Source organism: Xenopus tropicalis, chromosome 8 (assembly GCF_000004195.4).
Source record: "Xenopus tropicalis strain Nigerian chromosome 8, UCB_Xtro_10.0, whole genome shotgun sequence".
NCBI classification, from domain to species: domain Eukaryota; kingdom Metazoa; phylum Chordata; class Amphibia; order Anura; family Pipidae; genus Xenopus; species Xenopus tropicalis.
Window position 1 is genome coordinate 99,640,470 of NC_030684.2, and position 22,946 is coordinate 99,663,415.

The 22,946-nt window shown below is 41.9% G+C and overlaps 1 protein-coding gene across 1 annotated transcript; it reads left to right on the forward strand.

Annotated features, from left to right (window-relative positions):
* The first annotated feature begins 4,072 nt into the window (after positions 1-4,072).
* siva1 (SIVA1, apoptosis-inducing factor) lies at positions 4,073-11,205 on the forward strand. The gene is given in 4 exon segments (NM_001045673.1): positions 4,073-4,204; positions 5,344-5,502; positions 7,984-8,137; positions 11,060-11,205. Coding segments are annotated over 4 exon segments (489 nt in total). The 5' UTR covers positions 4,073-4,086; the 3' UTR covers positions 11,118-11,205.
* The last annotated feature ends 11,741 nt before the right edge of the window (positions 11,206-22,946 follow it).

Consider the following 22,946-nt stretch of genomic DNA (forward strand, 5'->3'; position numbering starts at 1 on the left):
AATGCTTTAGAAGAAAATACCTGTAAAAAAACTTGGCTTCCGGTCATTTCACAAAGCATATGGCCATGCAGGAGAAAGTATCGGGTGAAGTTTAACTATGCGGTGATTGATTGATCGAGTCTAGCCTGACTCCTTCCTATACAGAAGGAAGACTAGACTCGATCAGTCGATCGCCGCATAGTGAACGCTTCCCCTGAAACTTTCCCTGTGTCGCCATATCGCCTTTGTTGAAATGACCGGAAGCCAAGTTTTTTACAGGTATTTTCTTCTAAAGCATTATAAATAACAAATAGTTTTCAGGATAGGGCAATTATAGGGGGAGGGTAGAATAGATTTTTTAGTTAAAAATTTTTAGCGTTACTTTTCCTTTAAGTCAAACATTATCAGTATAGGAACTGCTAGTCCCTATCATAACTGAAACTAACAGAAAATCATGTTATATTAGAGCCATTATATCCAAGGGTTCAGTCGAAGGGGCAGATTTATCAAGATGTGAGTTCAGAGCTTAATACATAAAAACTCACCCACGTTCTATTCATTCCTATGGATTTTTTAGAAGTGTATTTATCAAAAAGTGAGTTCTAACTTTTACCCATTGATGAATACCCTTATAAAAATTCCATATGAATAAATAGAATGTGGGTAAGTTATTATTTATTAAGCTCTAAACTCACATTTTGATAAATCTGCCCCAAGTGCATTAGTTTTTGGCCAGCAGTGGAGACTGAATTTGATCTGGCCAATTATTATGCTACAGCTGGGCATTAATAGGCCAATGAACCAACTAAGCATGCCCCTGTGGTATGTCGCTCCATACCACTGTGGTGTTTAGTGCACATTCTCAAAAGCCATAGCCTTCACCTTTAGCTGTCCACCAGCTTACAAGCCAGTCTTCCAGCTGTCAGGCCCCTAATTGGGTTTTATCAAGGCAACACCTTAGATATTATGCATTGCCACCATTCAGAAGGGCTGTTTTTTTTTTGGGGGGGGGGGAAGGGGGGCTACTTTTCGTCTTTTTCTCATTCGTGGTCAATCGTGCTTTAATGAATGGGCCCCTATATGATTTTACTACTTGTCTTTCTCCTGAGCCTTTCTGAGCACTAGCTCAAATATAGATTTTTTGGTGTTCAGCTGTCACCTGAAAATTGTCCCATGCAGTTATCCAGCACTTTAAAGTTACATAAAGGGTTCGCATTCAATTTTAGCCCAATTTGAATACTACAAAAGGTTTTTGGATTGAGTTGAATCTCAAATGAAATCCCAGATTCAGTGTATTCAGCCAAATCCCAAACTAATTCCTGGATTCAGTGCATTCAGCTTCTTGACAAACAAAATCACAAACTGACATTTCTGATATAATTTCATTATTAATCACACAACTCCCTGTAAAGTGGGGGTCTCCAATGTTTTTCACCTGTGAACCACTTTCAAGGGGCCCATTCATGAAAGATGAATTTTCGCTAGTTAAAAACACAATTAGAAAAAATACGGAGTAATCACGTTAATTTCTGATGTGCGAAAATTATTTTCATGGTTGCGATCCACAAGTCACTAAATTTTTGTATCCGAACTATTGTAAATGGCACAAAAACCTTACTGGATTTGAAACTTCTGTAGGGACCCATAGGGTTAAATGGTCCCTATGGCTTTAAATCCCTACAGGTTCGGTTCCCTTAGTTGCTGGGCAGAAGGGAATGTATCTAAGTGAGTTCATTAACATGTGTGTGCTATTGGTTAGTAGGTATAGTGACCACATCCTGCCTGACTCTGGTATAGTGATGGGAGAGGAGTGGCACCTTCCTGTTGTTTGCTTCCACCTTAGGGACAAGGTGGATGTGTGCTGAGAGCCCAGGGCATGGGCCCAGGCCCAGTGAAGTCGGGGAACAGGGCCCCGTGAATGAGGCATTAGATAGTGGCAGGTGTAGCTCCCTTTATAGTACACTCTATTGGTGTAAGGCAGTTAGGGCTGAGATAGAATGAGCAGCATGAGCTCCTGCATAGGATTTGCAGTTTTTCTGGAGATAGCTCTCCCAGGCCACATTGCCTGTAGTGTAGGGATCCAAGTGAATAGGGAATCAGGATAGAGAATTCCCTGAGGGATCCACTACAGGGTGTGTCGCAGAGGTGAAGAGAGATTCCTGCCAGTCTGCCCGCAGGAGAGTGTTAGTCTGAATATACACTCGGTATGTGTTGCATGTACCAATGGCCTCTGAAGCTGTATTGTAAGTAAACCCTGTGGATGTTCAATAAACACTTATCATTTTGTTATTTGCAAGAACCTCTGGCGCCCTCTGGTTTCATTTTTCTGCATAGCAGCAAGAGAGGTGTAGTTGCACAACACCCTCACCTTCCTCTTCCACTTAGCGAAGGCCCATTCTGGGTAAGAGAGTACAGTGTAACCCATGTTCTACTGGTACTAGTCCGGGAAAACAGCTATTGAGCTGAAATAGGTGTTACACTTCAATGCATGATTTTGGAAGCCTCCCATAGGAATCAATGGCACTCTGCAGCTCCAACCTGGCCCAAGGAAAGTCTCCCATAGGGCTCAATGGCACTCTGCAGCTCCAACCTGGCCCAAGGAAAGTCTCCCATAGGGCTCAATGGCACTCGGCAGCTCCAACCTGGCCCAAGGAAAGTCTCCCATAGGGCTCAATGGCACTCTGCAGCTCCAACCCGGCCCAAGGAAAGTCTCCCATAGGGCTCAATGGCACTCTGCAGCTCCAACCCGGCCCAAGGAAAGTCTCCCATAGGGCTCAATGGCACTCTGCAGCTCCAACCCGGCCCAAGGAAAGTCTCCCATAGGACTCAATGGCACTCTGCAGCTCCAACCCGGCCCAAGGAAAGTCTCCCATAGGACTCAATGGCACTCTGCAGCTCCAACCTGGCCCAAGGAAAGTCTCCTATAGGGCTCAATGGCACTCTGCAGCTCCAACCCGGCCCAAGGAAAGTCTCCCATAGGGGCTCAATGGCACTCTGCAGCTCCAACCCGGCCCAAGGAAAGTCTCCCATAGGACTCAATGGCACTCTGCAGCTCCAACCCGGCCCAAGGAAAGTCTCCCATAGGACTCAATGGCACTCTGCAGCTCCAACCTGGCCCAAGGAAAGTCTCCCATAGAGCTCAATGGCACTCTGCAGCTCCAACCTGGCCCAAGGAAAGTCTCCCATAGGACTCAATGGCACTCTGCAGCTCCAACCCGGCCCAAGGAAAGTCTCCCATAGGGCTCAATGGCACTCTGCAGCTCCAACCCGGCCCAAGGATAGTCTCCCATAGGGCTCAATGGCACTCTGCAGCTCCAACCTGGCCCAAGGAAAGCCTCCCATAGGGCTCAATGGCACCTTGCAGCTCCAACCTGGCCCAAGGAAAGCCTCCCATAGGGCTCAATGGCACCCTGCAGCTCCAACCCGGCCCAAGGAAAGTCACAATATTGAAGCTTGAATGAATTCCCAAAATGGTAGTAGTCTTTGCGCAAAATACAACTACGTGCTATTTTAACAATATTATTGTGGTCATTACGAAAAGTTCAAGAAATTAGAAAAAATATGGTTTCTTCTGAAAAAAAATTGTGATTTCATGAATGGGCCCCCAAGTAACACAAGCACATAAAACGTTCCAGGAGTGCCACATAAGGGCTGTGATTGGATAGCTGGGAGCCCTATGGGGACTGGCAGCCAACAGGAAGCTCCCTTCGGCACTACACGTGTTTTTATGCAACAAAAACTTGTCTCTAAGCCAAGAATTCAAAATAAGAACGTTCCTTGGGGCCACCGGGAGCAACATCCCAGGGAATGGCGAGTTACTCCCGAGTCACTAGTTGGGAATCACTGCCATAAAGGCCCAGATATACTGATAAACACTGCACTTGTACACAGCCCGCCCTCCGCCTCCCAGGGACAAGCCTTACACTCCAACCAATCAGAGCACTTGCTTAGCTTCGTATGTGCGACGTGATTGGCTAGTCAGCACGCTGATTTCCTAAACCTCCTTGAAATAGAAGCGGCTCAGCCCCCTTCCCCGCCTGCGCAGTAAGTCGTTTCGCTTTGGCGCGCTTCCTGGGGCAGCCCCGCAAGTCTCCTTCCATCGCCAACATGCCCAAGCGCTCCTACCCCTTTGACAGCGTCTCTCCCTTACAGCTAAAGACTCATGTCGGCGAGAAGGAGTTATGTCAGGGTGTAGCCGGTGACACGCTCATGCGGGACATTTTCGGTGAGTGGCAAAAGTCACCGAATTAACGTGAAGTGTCTACTTCCAGCAGCCTTACTATGGCCGGGCTGTGTCCTCCCACTGTGCGCAGCTCCGCCTCAGGAGTGGGGATTGTCCTGTCACTCCCGCTTGTCTCCTTCCTCCCTCCCTGCTCCTTGTCCTACTGCTGCTTCCTGTCCTGCTTGGGAACCTGCTGTAATTCCCCGGATCCCATCGTGTGGGGCGCTTCCGCTTGTATTAAAAGAAGCGGAAACCCCAGACTTTAGGGTTACATGCACACGTTCAAACTTTATATATAGAAAATAATGTTTTTGCTGTTACACTTCCCTTCTACAGCTATGGGTTGCCCGTACCTGCTGCGCCTTGGCCTTACCCCCTTGCAGTAGGGAATAATCCAGTTTATATTTTTGTTTGTAATATAAACATTACCTAAATCAACTTTTTTTTTTTTTTTTTTACCAGCCAGGTGGCAGCCTTTCCTTTCAGAAATACAGGCAGGAATAGGAAGCTTGTATCATTTTCTGGCCAGTGGCATGGGCGGCTGAATGTCCTGTTTCATGTTGGCAATAACATAACTCTTTACATGAATAAGATGGCACCCTGTTTCAATATCCCTCCCCACCCCCCACAAATTCCTTTCATCTTCTGATAATACATGTAATGCTTCAGTGTGGTGTTACAGGCTGTGGGCATCCAGTATTACAACACCTTCTGTGTATTGGGGATAATGTGGTTTATAACTGATTTGGCTTATCGTCTGCACAACATGGAATTACTTATACGTTATATCCTGAGTGGGCAAAACAAAGCCCTTAATATACAAATCGGAGGATGTTCTGAACATGAAATAGTTGGCAGGCACCAATCATATGAAAGTGACTTCCATTGTAGGTCCCCCAAATTTTCTAACCTGGGTGATCGGCCAAATGACTGATCACCACGGTACAAAAGTTATCGGGACAATAATTCGGAGCAGATGCACAGTCCAAAACTCCTACAGACTATTTTTTATACAGTTTTATCGGTACGTCTTTAGAGATGCTACATGTGGACATGATGGATACAAGTTTTATTTTGTGGATTCATTGGTATTCTTGTGTAATTCAGCATCTTAATCATTTTTTTTTTGTTTATCTTCTCAGAGAAGACAAAGCAATTGTTGTTCAAAGGCGCAAAAGCTGTTTTGGGAAATCAAGAACACCAAAGTGAAAATGGACAAATTTCCCTCCCTGAACTTCCATCTGGACAGACTGTTATTGGACAAGATGGCAAACTGTGTAGGAACACTCAGTCACACAAATGTAAGACCTGCAATGGGTTTTGTACTGCACGCTTGTAGAATGCTTCCCCTGTCACATAGCTTAGGTCTTTAACTCGTGTATGAAACTTGGGTAAGAGGAGGGGGGTGCCAAAAGTTAGGCACCCACCAGTGATTGTACTTATCTGATAGCGTTGCTCAAAACTGCCTGGCCCGGCGTGGTTCTCGGCAAGCACCAAGTTTGGCTTTTCACACAACACACCTGAGACAAAGATGGAGCAGGAAATGGATTACTCCATGGTGCCTACTGAGAAGAGACCTGGGCTGGGGCAGTTCTTTACTAACAAGCTGGGGCCCAGGGTATCGGGTACTTAAATACCTTCACTGGGGGGTGTTTAACACCCCCCACCCGGTGATTTTAACCTTTTTATTTTTTTTTATAAAGCGGCAACATATTCTGCAGCGCTACAGTAAGTGGGTTTCATACACTGGACATACAGAGTAACATATAAAGCAACCAATAACAGATACATGAGGTGAAGAGAGTCCTGCCCAAAAGAGCTTACAATCTACAAGGAGAAAGGGTTGAGAAAAGGTGCCGGAATGGGGAAGATCAGAGTTAAGCAAGGTGAGGTGTCGCACAGGTTATTGCTTTTAGCAGCATGCTAAGGTTATGTTAAACTAAATTAGGGTAAGCTTCTCTAAATAAATGTTTTTAGAGATCTTTTGAAGGCAGAGAGATTGAGAGAAAGTCTGACAGTTTGTTGGAGCGAATTCCAGAGAAGGGGGGCAGCCCTTGCAAAGTCTTGAATGCGAGTGTGTGAGGAGGTAATGAGAGAGGTGTAGAGGAGCATAACGAGCGGCTTGGTATCTAAACTTTCCTTCTCCTTTAAGAAATTGGCGTTGCGGAAACTTAGGCCAGGGTGACCATATAGATTTTTAGATTTTAAGCTTTTTTGAGCAGAGCTCTCTTTACCTGTTGAATGCCTGCTTTGTATGTAAATCTGGATGTTCAGTGTATATACCCATTTATTGGACAGTGCTGCAGGACATGTCAGTGCTTTATAAATATGTAATAACTGTATGAACCCAAAAAGCACTGCCTTTTCACAAGGCCATTAAAGTGATACTGACACCAGAAATTAAACCTTTTTTATAACATTGTCATAACATTGCCTTTGCATGCTATTTATAATTTTGCCATAAGTATTTGTCCAAGCTTTTACATTCCCTATCTGATCCCCCATGTTCCTCTATGAGGGGGCTGCCATATTTGTCCAGCAGGGGGCCGTTAGCATTAGAAGCTGTAACTGTCAGGCTGAGAAGGGACAGTCAGGTTGGCAAAACAGTCAGGTTTTGGGATTTCAAGTAACAATTCCTTACAAAAGCAAACCTAGCAGCAAAAAATAATCAACATGACCTATAGGCAACTTTTTATGTAGATTCATATTTTGAAAAGTTGTTTTTTCGTGTCAGTATCACTTTAATTTTTATATGCACAGAATTGCGTAGCTTTTTAAAATGTTAATTAACAATGCCCTACTGTTGCTTAAATGAAGAGGATGCATAGGCACCTTTTAACAACTTGGGATCAGTGAATTTGTACTCTGGATAAAACAGAACTGGATCACCCCTATTTATTCAGTAATACTTCCATTCCCCCCCCCCCCCCCAACTATTCATCTCATTTTTAGGGATGGGCACAAATTCCCAACGCAATAAATCGGCACGCACGTCACTTCCTCTTACGCGTGTGTAGATTTTTTTTTTGTGTGTGTGGGTTTTTTTAACCATAAATTGGCGTGTCAGACAGCGACACACAAGGGGCAGATTTACTAATCCACAAACGGACCGAAAGCGCCCGAACGCGATTTTTCGTAATGATCTGTATTTTTGCGACTTTTTCGTCGCCAGCGCGAAAAAATCAGATTGGTTTTTCCGCCGTTTACTATCGCTCAATATGAAAAAGTCGCGACAAATACGAAAAATCGCGACTGCAACGAAAAATTCACAATTTTTGTTTCCAATACAATTTTTTCCCTTTGGGGATTCGTGGATTAGTAAATCTGCCCCTAAGTTTTTGCCCATCCCTACTCATTTTAAAGCATAAAAAGCATATTAAAGCATAAAATAAATATGTATTGCAGGCGAAAATGATATAATCAAATGTGTAAAGTGAAGTTTGCATGGGTGCCCTCTAGCTTGCTAAGGGCTCATACGTATGGCTGTTTTGCCGAGTTCTTCTGCATTCCACTACAGGGGAGCGCAGGACAAAAGGCAATCCATTCTTTCTTACGGGGCTGTACTGACAAGCGTGCATGGAATGCAGGTGGAACACAGGCACATCTGTGTTTGAGTGCTGTTGGTGAAATGGCTTCACTAAGGTTCCCTTAACTGTAATGTTTCCCTGTACATTTAAACTAAATCATATGATGCACAATTGTATGTGCCTCTAGTGCTATGAAAGCATCCACATATAAGGGCAACTTGTATATTTTTTAATTTTTTTTTTTTTTTTTTACAGCTACACCGACAGGAGTATCCAAAGCCTGCTCTTCCTGTGTCAGATCTGTTGCTGACAAAGAAACATGCTCACAGTGTGAACGATATGTTTGTAAACAGTGCTGCAAGGTGTGCAGCTGTTGCTCTGCAATAATCTGCTCCTTCTGCACAGATGTGTAAGTATATATTTATATCCTATACATTTATATATTACATGTATCTGGTGCATTGATCACTTTTTTTGGGAAAAAAGAACATCCCCTGTCTGCCTATAATACCCTCTAATGTACTTGTACAGAGTACTGTATATACTAGAGTATAAGCCTAGTTTTTCAGCACCCAAAATGTGCTGAAAAAAGTCACCCTCGGCTTATACTCGAGTTGGGTGTCATGGGTCCCTCTGGACTAGTACCCTCTCTCCTTTGTGTGCAAATTAGGCCACCTGCAACCAGACCCTCCAGTGCCCTGGCCTAGGCTCCCACTAGCAATATTTATTTCCCCTTACATCTCTCCGGGACTGGGTCTGCTGCCAGTTTGCCAATGTGCAATGAGCGTGGGGTAGTACTGTTTTTCTTTGAAATAAATATTGAAAAACATATAACCCACTGATGCCTCAATTAATGTAATTTTATTGGTATTTTTATTATACAAAAAACTTAGCAGTAGCTGCTGCATTTCCCACCCTAGGCTTATACTCTAGTCAATAAGTTTTTCCAGTTTTCTTAGGTAAAATTATGTACCTCGGCTTATATTCGGATCGGCTTATACTCAAGTATATACGGTAATCATGTTCCCTCGCAAGCACCTCTTTGTCAAGGTTGGGGTTGTCTTCCCCAGTCTAACCTCATAGCTTAAACCTTCCATCCCCTTTACCAGTTTAGTTGCAGTCTCTGCACTCTCTCCAGCTCATTAATATCCTTCTTAAGGACTGGAGCCCAAAACTGCACCACATACTCAAGGTGAGGCCTTACCAGGGACCTATAAAGAGGCAAAATTATGTTTTCATTCCTTGAGTTAATGCCCTTTTTATACAAGACAGCACTTTATTTGCTTTAGTAGCCACAGAATGACACTGCCTGGAATTAGACAACTTGTTATCTACAAAAAAACCCTAGATCCTTCTCCATTAAGGAAACCCCCAACACACTACCATTCAGTAGATAGTTTGCGTTTATATTATTTCTACCAAAATGCATAACTTTGCACTTGTCCACATTGAACCTCATTTTCCAGTTTGCTGCCCAGTTTTCCAATTTTGTCAAATTGCTCTGCAAAGCGGCAGCATCCTGCATGGAACTTAGTTTTGCACATTTTAGTGTCGTCCGCAAAAATAGAAACAGTACTCTCTATGCCCACTTCATGTTCGTTAATAAACAAATAAGATAAAAGGCAAAGGACCAAGGACTGACCCCTGCGGTACTCCACTGGTCCAGTTAGAAAATGTTCCAAATACAAATATTATATTCTAGACCAATATTCCTCAATTTGATCATTAACCTTCTGTGAGGTACTGTATCAAAAGCTTTAGCTAAGTCCAATTAGATGACATCAACTTCCATTCCAGAGTCAAGGTTCCTGCTCACCTCCTCATAAAAGGCAACTAAAGTGGCAAGATCTGTTACATATAAAACCATGCTGGCACAAACTTATAGTATTGTGAACTTTAATGTATTCAAGTACCCTATCCCTTATTACCCTTTCCAAAAGCTTTCCTACTACTGATGTCAGACTAACAGGCCTATAGTTCTCAGGCTGAGAACGGGATCCCTTTTTAAATAACGGCACCACATTAGCAATTCACCAGTCGTCTGGCATGGTGCTGAAACTTACATCTTCAGTATGACTACCCAAGCTAACAGTAGCTGCAAATTACCTAAATCATGGATATTTTGGGTAGAGATGTACTAAATCCATAGTATTGAAGCCAGAAGCTAAATTTCGGGTTTGACCTTTGGTTACATTGTTATAGCAGATTATGCTACAGAGCGAACAGTGGATTCAGATGAACATTTGTTTTTATGCTGCCATAAACCTAAATATGAATTCATTGCTAATTAGCTTTGAGTTTTATATTGTGCATATGCTTTATATGATGTATTGTTCCCAAATCTCAGCTAATTGATATTAACAAAAGGCATGTGCAGTGAATTAGAGCTGGGCGGTATGACCAAAAATTTATATCACAGTATTTTTCAAAATTATATCGGTATCATGGTATTTGACGGTATATGAATAAAAAATAAATAATAAATATTGGTGGCCCCCCCCCCCCCCAACCAGATAATTTATATCTTCTATATTAGAGATACTTATATATAATTCACTCCCTGGATGTGCGTCCTGACAGGCAAGAAATCAGCCAGTCAGCACACATACAGAGCAGATTCCTGGATTAAAATGCATAGCGTTTTCATGTTCAAATCTGGATTCATTGTGGTTGTTAATTTAACTACATTTTTGTGAAATAAAAGTGCTATCAATGTCACTGTTCTGTACTGATCAGTGCAACAAATAACAGAACCAAAGATGGCTCGTAATTAAAACTTTAGGCAGAAAGTATGTTAAATACAATAGAGAAAAGTTGCATAAATTCACCACCAGGAGGCAATGTGCATAAATGAACTATTTATCAACCCAGCCTTCTATAACAAACACACCATCACTTAAGCCCTCCAGCAATGCTTCCTAGCGACGTCGCGTGCGCGCTGACGTCACGCGCGCACCCGGAAGTAGTACCAGGAAGCGCGCACACCGGTATGGGGGTATGTAAAAAATTCATATCGGTTTCAAAAAAAAAACCGGTGATCGGTTTTTACCGGTATACCGCCCAGCACTACAGTGAATCAGAAATGACTAACTGCTACTGTGGCGGAATCTTCAGAGGCACGGATCTTCACAGCTAAAGGGCCAGTGCATGTTTAAAAAAGAAAAAATCTGCAGCCTCACAGCAGTTAAGGTGGCCATACACAGTAGGTTCCCGATCGGTCCCGATCACACACAAAATCAAATTGGGCCTTCTGCTGCAAGGTGCCTGAGATTGTGCTACAATGTATTTTACACACTGGAAAATTAAATAATTATAAAATTATTTTTTGCAGTGACCATGACAACGGCGAAGGCTTGTTCTGCTCAGCCTGTTCTGTGTTTGAAGCGTAAAGCCACACTGTATATTCTTTATATATATATATATGAATTCAAGTATTAATCTGTAAATTTTAGCACATGTTTTGTATTTTTATATGTGAAATGAAATAAAAGTTATAATAAATAGTGGCCACAAGGTGGCAGTATCTCCTTCAATGTGCAGATCACTGAATTCTCAACCTGAACTAAATATTTTGGGATGTTAAATACAGTAGTTCTGTAAATAGCCAACTTAATCTGATTGCTCAATTACTTATTTTTCCTCTAAAATGAGATGGCAGCTTCAATTTTATGAAGCTACAGAGAGGTTTAAAGGAGACTTAGCTCAACAATCTATATACAAGCCCTGGGCCCTCAGTCCTTTCTTTTTTTTGGGGGGGGGGGGGAGGAGGAGGAGGAAGAAGTACACAAAGGAAGTTCCTGTAAAGTGAGTGCACAAATGATCTAGCAGCAATTGTTGTGTTGCCCTTCAGTGTAGCAAATAGTCACATCATTGTCATTTTAATTGGGGGTCCTAGCTCACACTTAAGACCTATTCTAGGTTTGTTTATACAAAAATTTTGACCTCAAGCTGCCTTCTCTCCCACCTTGCTCTTCTTTCTGCCTGTTCTACACTGTCCTCCTATTGCCTTCACCAGTCTGCTTTGCTGTAGTTTTCTTCTTTGTGACCAGAAGAGCAGTGTAAAACTGACTTTGCAAGGGATGTTTATGTGTGTGTTGCATCTTAAACTATGTACTTGCAGTGTTTGCTCAGTTTCAGCTGCCTGGAGGCTTGTGCATTATAATAACGTTAATGCTTGGTTTATCCAAATGTAACCGCGGTGCTCATGCTTTGCAGTTTGCTTTTGCTGCATTTGCCCCTGTGTGCAGAATAGAATTAAGCCTCTGAACTCTTAGTCTAGTCACCCATGCAACCAAACTTTGCAGCATGCCTGAATGGCAAAAACATACACTGCCTGACTGACTGTAGGAAGTGATGTGCATCGAACTACACTGTAGCCCTTCTAACAAGATTCATTGCTAGAAGTTCAAGGTTTAGACCAACTACAATCCTACAAGAGTTTCTACAGAGTTTTTCTCTCAAATCTGCTTGTGGCCACCATCTTGATTATGTTTATTGTGATTTCTTTTGACCATATTCTCATTCTCTGCATCTGCCTTTTACTTAATTAGTGCTGAAACATCAGAGCATGGGCAGAAGATGTTTTATATATGGATGGAGTGTAGATTGTTGGAGTGGGCCACATGCTAAGTAACCAATAATTATCACTGGTATACACAATGATACTTATAGTTTATGATTAGTAACACAATGTGTAAGGCTGTTTTTCTTTTAGATTCACAATGTAAAATATCTAAATTTATACTATATGGTTACTGGTTTTAACTAACTACTGGTCTGGATTTGCATCTGCCTGTTTGTATACCTTAAGAAAATCCCCTTTGCTGAAGGTCTGCACCCTGGACCCACTGTAATTTGTGGTAAGCTCACCTGAGTTCTTGTGTTTGTCTAGTATACATATTGAATGGATTTCTCTTAAAAGCATAAGTAGGCTGTTGTGATGCTGGAATATTGTGGTGTTTAGGTTCTGCAGAGTAGGGCACATAACTTGTCATTAATTTTTTTTTCCCCCTAGTTTGCTCAACTGATATGGGTGACAGAATAGCTCATGGTCCCTGCTCCCTTTGGCAGTGGAAGTGACATTCATTCATCCTGGATGTGGAGAAAACCCGCCTGCCTGCCGTCATTCATTGTAGGTTCCTTTCAGACATGGTCACTCCTGTGTCCTGTGATTGAGGAGTGGTTGGTGTGGTGAAAACCCAGCTAGAGCTGGGAACTGCAGTCACGCTGAAAAGCTATAGGCGAAATGCAAGTGATTTACCCCCAAAAAGCCAGTTTGCAGGCCTGAAGTGGTAAGAGTTTAGAAAACTGTTAATGTCCTCTAGTCAGGATAGAAGAAAAAAAATCTGATCATTTCTGGGTGGGGTGTCTGTTGCTTTTTTTCTGTCCTGCCTCTAGAGTTAAAAACATAACCAAGTAGTGCCTGCACAGACAGGTACAGCCATAATGGGGAAATACATTCCAGTAGGCTATCTTTAAGTGCACCTAAAAGCATAAACTAATTCATATTTTATTCTGCCTGCTTGTACTTATGAGCATTGCCATTTGCATATTACTATTTATTAATAAACCCATTTTTTAGCTTTGATGTGCCTTCATAATGTATTAAAAAAACCAAAACCGGTTAAATGCACAAAAGCAAACCAGCATGAAAAAGAGACTGTTTAGAAACTGGTACAGGTATGGAATCCCTTATCCGGAAACCTGTTATCCAGAAAGTTCCGGATTATGGAAAGGCCATCTCCCATTATAAGCAAATAATTCTAATTTTTAAAAATGATTTCCTTTTTCTCTGTAATAATAAAACAGTACCTTGTACTTGATCCCAATTAGGATATAATTGATCCTTATTGGAGGCAAAACAATCCTATTGGGTTTATTCAATATTTAAATTATTTTTTAGCAGATTTAAGTTATGAAGATCCAAATTATGGTAAGATCCCTTGTTCGGAAAACACCAGGTCCCGAGCATTCTGGATAACAGGTCCCATACCTAACACACACATTCCAACACCCATCTTTAAGGGCTCTTGTCATGGGCGACTAATCTCCCCGAAATGCCATCCCACCGGCAAAAATGTAAATCTAGCATGTGCTAATTAGGATTCGGATCGGCCAAAACCCCGAACTGAATCTGGTTCACTGCTCTTAGGCTGATGCCACACGTGGCGTTTTTCCACTGCGTATTTTCTAATTGTCTCGGCGGCTGAAAAACGCACAATATACTCATCCATAGAAATAACTTGAAAAGACTCGAAGCAAACCACACAATGCGTAAATACGCTAGAAAACGCCTTAGCACGAATTTTTCAAGCGTAGGCAGAAATACGCCAGTATTTGCACAGCAACCTGTACACAAAGGCAGCTGCCAGACCTAGCGGAAATACGCAGCATTTTTTTACTATTTTGCACTATTAGCACCATGGAAACGGGATTTGCTATGTCACCAGTACTAGGCTGAAAACCGCCATAGTCAGGGGCTGTGTGGCTTGTGCTGCGTTTTTTTTAGGCTGAGAAAATACGCAGTGTAAAAACGCCACGTGTGGCATCAGCCTAAGAGCAGTGAACCAGATTCAGTTCGGGGTTTTGGCCGATCCGATTCGGGAAGGGTTAAATGGTGGGGGGGGGGGGAGGATTTTAACCCTTCCCGATCCTAAGTAGCATATGCTAATTAGGATTCGGTTCAGGATTCAACAGAATCTGCCAGGGTGGGTTTGGGGGTTCCGCCGAACCCAAAAAAGTGGGTTTGGTGCATCCCTAATTGAAAGATTCAAAATATTCAATTTAATTTCTCATTGTTATTTCTCTTCTATAATAATAACTATTAGACCTTTTGCTTTCAGTAGAGACCTTAGCTAACATGAGAGATAGAAAACCAGATATGAGGCAGTTGAAAGGGCCACCATTACTGTTTAACTGGAGTTGGATATATTCAACCCTCACAGTGATCCTTTCTTAACACGACCGAACTCACCCAAACTTGTACATCCCCTAAATACCCTTATTACAATGGTAGCAAAAAACAATTATACAATGATTCTAAAAGAATTAAAAACAAAGAAATAAGAAAAGCAAAAAACATAAGAGGAAACAAAGATTAAGGCTGATGCCACACGAGGCGTAGGGCTGATATTTTCGGCAAGCGGAAAAACGCTTGGCGAAAATTCAGCCCTACACCTGCTACTTGTGCCTGCACCCGAATGAATGGAATACGCTCGGGTGCAGTCCTTTAGACTGATTCGGCAGCTAATCGGCCCGTGTATGGGCACTAACGACTGGCCTGCCCGACCGATATCTGGCCTGAAATCAACCAGATATCGATCGGGCAGGTTTAAAAATTGGTTGGATCGGTGGCCGCATCGGCTTGTTGATGCGGTTCCCAAACTGACAGACGCCTATACCTGTTGTTTTGGCTTCAGGGCCAAACAACCAAATTAGTCTGATATCGTCCACCTGTAGGTGATGATATCGGGAGAAGATCCATTCGCTTGGTGACCACGCCAAGCAAGCGGATCTTAGCGTGTATGCCCACCTTAAGGGGTGCTGGAACGTGATGACATAGCAGAACAAGTTAAAAAATATAAGTAATTCTCAGGCAGACACTGAAATGCGTGACTAGTACTACAAAGGTAGTTTAAAGGACGAAGAGGCCTAAGTCACTGGGAGAAATGACAATATGTAAGCCACTCCCTCCTTCCACACAGTAAATTAAATTGCTGTGTTTTTTCTCCAGGCTGGTGCAGGTTTGTGGAAAAAAAATCTTTACTGACATGGTGTAAACATTCATAAGGCTTACACTTCTTTCCATAGTGACACTGTTGATGTATAGTTTGAATTAAAAGATTCTAAGGGAGGGGCCCAAGCTGGGCATCAGTATACAGATAAGGATAATGACTGGAACACCCTTTTCCATATCAATTGCCAGTGGAGCATAGAGGTATAAATGTAAGAATATTCAAAAACAGGGTCTGACTTTTCAGTGGTGCCCTTTGATTTTCCTAATGCAGCCAAACTTTATTTTGATTATGCCCATCATGGCAATGTAAGTTGGGACAGATACACTGCTGACGTTACTCAGAAAGGGATTGTTACTGTGCCAGGGCTGTTACCTAATGTGGCCATTCTAGCATCCTCCTGTGGATTTAGATCCCCAATCTTTAAATGTTCTGGACTTTAAACAAAACAACCCACAGCACAAGACTCAGTTATTTGTATCCCAACAAGAACTGGGCATCTTAGTTACATAGGGTTGAAAAAAGACCAGTGTCCATCAAGTTCAACCCATCCAAGTAAACCCAGCACACCTAACCCACACCTACCAATCTATACACTCACATACATAAACTATAAATACAACCACTAGTACTAACTGTAGATATTAGTATCACAATAGCCTTGGATATTCTGATTGATCAAGAACTCATCCAGGCCCCTCTTAAAGGCATTAACAGAATCTGCCATTACCACATCACTAGGAAGGGCATTCCACAACCTCACTGCCCTCACCGTGAAAAACCACCTACGCTGCTTCAAAAGACAGAAGAATAGATGGTCCAAAATAAATATACTGCAAACACTTTTTTAGTATGAGCAAAGGTTCATCTTTCAGCAGGACAATGATATGAGCAAAGTAACATCAGAGTGGTTTAAGGACAGAGAAATGCATCACAGTACAACTGAGAAACTGTGGAACATCTTGAAAAGACACATGACTTACTGGAATAACCTGGAGCAAATACTCAGGAAGAATAGGACAAAATTAATCCCAGCCAGTGTGCAAAGCTGTTACATACAGAGAGGTTCAACAACAGTTCAGCAAAACAGTAAGCCACACATACAGACAGGGGCTGATGAATGTGTATTATGGATAGATCAAGTGGCCAGTTCCAAACTATGGAAGCAACATCATCACAAGAACTGTTTCTCAGGAGCAAAACAAGATGGATTTCCATGGACATAAAACCAAATGTGTATATTTAGTAACAGTAGCCTACTCGGTCAGTCAGAATGTCTTGTGATTGAAAATAATATGACAAAGGGAAATGTGGGAATGATGATATTGCATACCATCATAAAAGAACAGAGATTTACCTTATACGCACGGGACCTAAAGGAGAATCTAAATGTTTACAAGGCTTGTGTTTGCACAGAAATCTGGGAATTCAATGTCCTTGTTATTTAGTGTTTTTTCATGCTATACTTTATTCAAATTATGCACCCAAATAATGATTGTCATTTCCATAAATGCAAGAGCAACTATCATACATGTACAGAAGTCACACTGTACCAATCTGGGGTAACCCAGAAGCCCCTGCAGGCCTTTCCTTGGCTCTCTGGAAGACAAAACATAGCTAAGAATTCCAGTACTGTCACTGCCCAAGGTACATTACAAAGGTGTTTACGCCTGTAGGAAAGCAGCTTGAGCAGCAGGTACGTAACATTAGCATTTAACACTTGACTCTTGGCGCCTACATGCTGAGATGTCAGAGATTGGCGAGACATTTGTATTTAAGCACGACTATTACTCCACACGTGCTTGTGTTCCAGAAAATGTGGTAATGCACACATAAAATGAGGCAATCTTTCTTTAGTCACTTTAGTTAAATCTGTTATATATTACTGCATCAGGAAAGTCTGGCTACAAGGGTAGGGGGCATTTGACTGTCGTTCGTAAATTTCCCCATCTTTCTGATCTGCCCTTTTCCCCTGCAGCACTTACGGTGAATCTGACTCTCTTCAATTATCCAACTTTGCAACTTGTCTCCCTTCACCCTAAATAGATATGAATGCAAATAGCAGTTGCACACAGCAGCAATCCCACTATTTGCCTTAAAACCAAAACAACAATAATCATAATAAAACTTAATGATCTTTGCTTATTTTCTTTTCCCCTTCCTAATGTGTTTTAACTTAACTGTTTGAAACATCTGGTTCCCTGGCAAATTTCTCCTTCATTTGGCATTAGAACATTTAACACCAAATCTAGTTTACCATCTTCAATAAAATCTACAGCCATACAGGGGATAAGGTTAGGAATTGCTTTATGTTTAGTATCTAATTGCACACTTAGCCAGCGTTACTGCGAATGACAGAAGTTTTTCAAATGCATTGGATTTTTTGTGTTTCCTCAATTATGCAGTTTATCTATCTGTGAACCCTTTACTCAAAAAAGTTAATTGTTTAAAAAAAAAGAAGAGGTAATGTTAACTTTTTTGTTTAATTAAAAGGAAAAATGTAGCTTTCTGTTTCTGTAGTTTGGCATTCATGAATTTGTAATGCAAATACAGTGGTGTGAAAAACTATTTGCCCCCTTCCTGATTTCTTATTCTTTTGCATGTTTGTCACACTTAAATGTTTCTGCTCATCAAACACATTTAACTATTAGTCAAAGATAACACAAGTAAACACAAAATGCAGTTTTTAAATTAGGGTTTTTATTATTAAGGGAGAAAAAAAATCCAAACCTACATGGCCCTGTGTGAAAAAGTAATTGCCCCCTGAACCTAATAACTGGTTGGGCCACCCTTAGCAGCAATAACTGCAATCAAGCGTTTGCGATAACTTGCAACGAGTCTTTTACAGCGCTCTGGAGGAATTTTGGCCCACTCATCTTTGCAGAATTGTTGTAATTCAGCTTTATTTGAGGGTTTTCTAGCATGAACCGTCTTTTTAAGGTCATGCCACAACATCTCAATAAGATTCAGGTCAGGACTTTGACTAGGCCACTCCAAAGTCTTCATTTTGTTTTTCTTCAGCCATTCAGAGGTGGATTTGCTGGTGTGTTTTGGGTCATTGTCCTGCTGCAGTACCCAAGATCGATTCAGCTTGAGTTGACGAACAGATGGCCTGACATTCTCCTTCAGGATTTTTTGGTAGACAGTAGAATTCATGGTTCCATCTATCACAGCAAGCCTTCCAGGTCCTGAAGCAGCAAAACAACCCCAGACCATCACACTACCACCACCATATTTTACTGTTGGTATGATGTTCTTTTTCTGAAATGCTGTGTTACTTTTACGCCAGATGTAACGGGACACACACCTTCCAAAAAGTTCAACTTTTGTCTCGTCGGTCCACAAGGTATTTTCCCAAAAGTCTTGGCAATCATTGAGATGTTTTTCAGCAAAATTGAGACGAGCCTTAATGTTCTTTTTGCTTAAAAGTGGTTTGCGCCTTGGAAATCTGCCATGCAGGCCGTTTTTGCCCAGTCTCTTTCTTATGGTGGAGTCATGAACACTGACCTTAACTGAGGCAAGTGAGGCCTGCAGTTCTTTAGATGTTGTCCTGGGGTCTTTTGTGGCCTCTCGGATGAGTTGTCTCTGCGCTCTTGGGGTAATTTTGGTCGGCCGGCCACTCCTGGGAAGGTTCACCACTGTTCCATGTTTTTGCCATTTGTGGATAATGGCTCTCACTGTGGTTCGCTGGAGTCCCAAAGCTTTAGAAATGGCTTTATAACCTTTACCAGACTGATAGATCTCAATTACTTTTGTTCTCATTTGTTCCTGAATTTCTTTGGATCTTGGCATGATGTGTAGCTTTTGAGCTGCTTTTGGTCTACTTCTCTGTGTCAGGTAGCTCCTATTTAAGTGATTTCTTGATTGAAACAGGTGTGGCAGTAATCAGGCCTGGGGGTGACTACAGAAATTGATATTGAAATTGAAAATTGAAATTGATAAACCACAGTTAAGTTATTTTTTAACAAGGGGGGCAATCACTTTTTCACACAGGGCCATGTAGATTTGGAGTTTTTTTTCTCCCTTAATAACGTAAACCTTCATTTAAAAACTGCATTTTGTGTTCAATTATGTTATCTTTGACTAATAGTTAATGGTTTTTGATGAGCAGAAACATTTAAGTGTGACAAACATGCAAAAGAATAAGAAATCAGGAAGGGGGGAAATAGTTTTTCACACCACTGTATAATGGAATGTGTGGAACTCATGGTTGATATTGGTTGGCTCAGGGGTATATTTTGCATGGAAAGGATGAATATAATGCTGCCTCTTTGTACCACCAACTTATTTACTGCTAATGAGCATTAGCTTGTAATGGTTTCATGTATGCCATCATCTTCTTAGACAGCAACCAGTATGGGCATACAGGCACTCGAGGATCTCCACAGGGGTCAAAAAGTTTAAAAGTAAAAAAAGACTTTATTTAAAGCAACATTAAAACATGAACCATCATAGACCCTAAGCATTTCATGACCTAAAGGCACTTAGTCATGGCCCCACATGAAACAGGTAGAGTCTATGAAGAAAAATGGGGAAAAGAGTTACCGACTATAGTAACAATATATAGCTGGGAAAATATACAATGATCAATTTTTTTGGCAGCTGGGTCATATACTAATACTGCACTTAAGTTGGGCTTGGGTCACAAAAGCAAATACCTTAAAGTGATACTGACACTAAAAACTACTCTTCAAAATATAAATGTACATTAAAAGTTACCTACAGGTCATGTTTGTCATTTTATGCTGATAGGGCTGCTTTTGTAAGTAATTGTTACTTGAAGTTCCCAAACCTGACTGTCCCTTCTCAGCCTGTCAGTTATAGCTTCTAATGCTAATGCACTACTGCCGCACAAATATGGCAGCCCCCTCGCTGAGTAACACAGGGGATCAGATAGGTAATGTAAAAGCATTGGGCAAATACTTTAATTTCAACATTATTAAGGTCATGCAAAGACAATGCTATGATAGCTGTAAAAAATGGTTTAATTTCTGGTGTCAGTATCTCTTTAAGAAGTAATAATTCCTATTTTATACCTTTGGTTACATCTGCAGGGCTAAAGGGCCAACTATGGGAGCCATATTCTGTCATAGCCTTCCATGTCATTTTTGAGCATGCAGGTCAGTTTTTCATTGATTAATATGCCCATTATTTTGGCTGGCTATAATCAGCTTGGCTGCTGGTAAAATATGCTGGCTTTATCTTTGTGCTAGGTTAGTGAAGTTCTTTTTTTCTCAGTAGGAAATATGGTATGTAGTGTCCTTGTCCTTCTGTGTTAACTCACACCTGCTGGAAGATAGTGTTCTGGAAAATGTGACCAAGGAGGAGCTGGATTGCGTACTTCTGTGTTGATTTCAAACTGACTTTCTAGTGAGCAACCCCAATTTAAAGGCAGCTTGTGTTTTCAGAGTGACCTTTGGATGTCGCTGAACAGGGGTAGTTGGTTAGCTACAGACCTGAAGAAGGAAGTGTATGCCAGTGTTTACTTATACAGGGTATTAGAACTGGGATGAACCGACCTCACTTGGCCATACAGTCCTTCAACAGTATAAATCACTCTTTCTCTTTAGCATTCAATGCTGGTGGTTAAGGTTACACCTTTATACACACACCAGTTAGCAGTGCAGCATCTTTTATCATCTGTAGGCTGGCCAGTCCACTCTCCGAATGATTGGGCAATGGTTGAACAAATGAAAGGTGTTTTGGGGGGGGAGGTGCATACATGGGGAGTCCTCCTTTCTGTTGTTGGGAGTTCTGGGCTGTGGTTCTTCTTTACTTTCTTATCTGCCAATGCACCGGCTCATATTGTGCAGCAGCAGCACATAGCATTTACAGACTTATTTAACTGCCGATATCCATAGCACATGGATTTTGGTCAGGAACAGTGAGCCATCATACATGTACCAAAATGTTTTGTACAATATTATTGGTACCTGCATGCACTGTCCAGGTTTTACTTATATGAGAATATCAAAACCTACTATACTTACCCACCAAATGTCATTATATATAATCCAATGTGCACACTAAGGGGCTCATGCATCAAAGTTTGACAGGTCCTTTTTAAAGGTTACAACTTTTGCGTATTTTCTGCAAGTTTTTCATACTTTGCGACAAAATCATATTGTCGCGCCGAGTGCGAAAGTTTCAGATTCATTCAAGCTTCGGTATCGCGACTTTCCTTGGGCCAGGTTGGAGCTGCAGAGTGCCATTGAGTCTTATGGGAGACTTTCCTTGGGCCGGGTTGGAGCTGTAGAGCGCCATTGAGCCCTATGGGAGACTTTCCTTGGGCCGGGTTGGAGCTGCAGAGCGCCATTGAGCCCTATGGGAGGCTTTCCTTGGGCCGGGTTGGAGCTGCAGAGCGCCATTGAGCCCTATGGGAGGCTTTCCTTGGGCCGGGTTGGAGCTGCAGAGTGCCATTGAGCCCTATGGGAGACTTTCCTTGGGCCGGGTTGGAGCTGCAGAGTGCCATTGATTCCTATGGGAGGCTTTCCTTGGGCCAGGTTGGAGCTGCAGAGTGCCATTGAGCCCTATGGGAGACTTTCCTTGGGCCAGGTTGGAGCTGCAGAGTGCCATTGATTCCTATGGGAGACTTTCCTTGGGCCAGGTTGGAGCTGCAGAGTGCCATTGATTCCTATGGGAGGCTTTCCTTGGGCCAGGTTGGAGCTGCAGAGTGCCATTGAGCCCTATGGGAGACTTTCCTTGGGCCAGGTTGGAGCTGCAGAGTGCCATTGAGCCCTATGGGAGGCTTCCAAAATCATGCCCAGAAGGATCAAAGTCAGAAAGGTTTTGCTGCAGTGGATTAGTAAATCATAAGCTAAATGTGTTCTTCTTCACCTGTGGTTTGTCCCTGAAGAAGAACACATTTAGGGGCAGATTTACTATTCCACGAATCCGAATCCCGAAAGGGAAAAAATCGTATTGGAAACGAAAATTTTGTGACTTTTTAGCCACCGTCACGATTTTTCGTATTTGTCACAACTTTTTCGTTCCCATCGCGACTTTATCGTATTTTGCGTGACTTTTTCATCGCCGTTGCAATTTTTTCGTATTGAGCGATAGTAAACGGCGGAAAAACCAATCCAATTTTTTTGCAACGCCGACAAAAAAGTTACGGAAAATATACGAAAAAGTCGCAAAAATACCATTCATTACGAAAAAACGCATTCGGTCCGTTCGTGGATTAGTAAATCTCCCCCTTAGTGTTCGAAACGTTGGATTAATAACGATTTTTTGTTTTTTAAGTCGCTGTTGTGCGCGGCACTCTGTTCTTCATTTACATAAACTTCTAGCCAGCACCTGGGGCAACTGATTGTTTGTAGGGAGTGCTGCTTTTGTTTCTTATATATATATATATATGCTATTACAGGCACACAATATATTTTGTAGTCACTTTTTTACCTTTAGGTATTGGGAGTGTGAACTGGATTCATTGTAGATAAAAAAAATACTTTGTTCCCATAACACTTTCACAAATTCATTTCA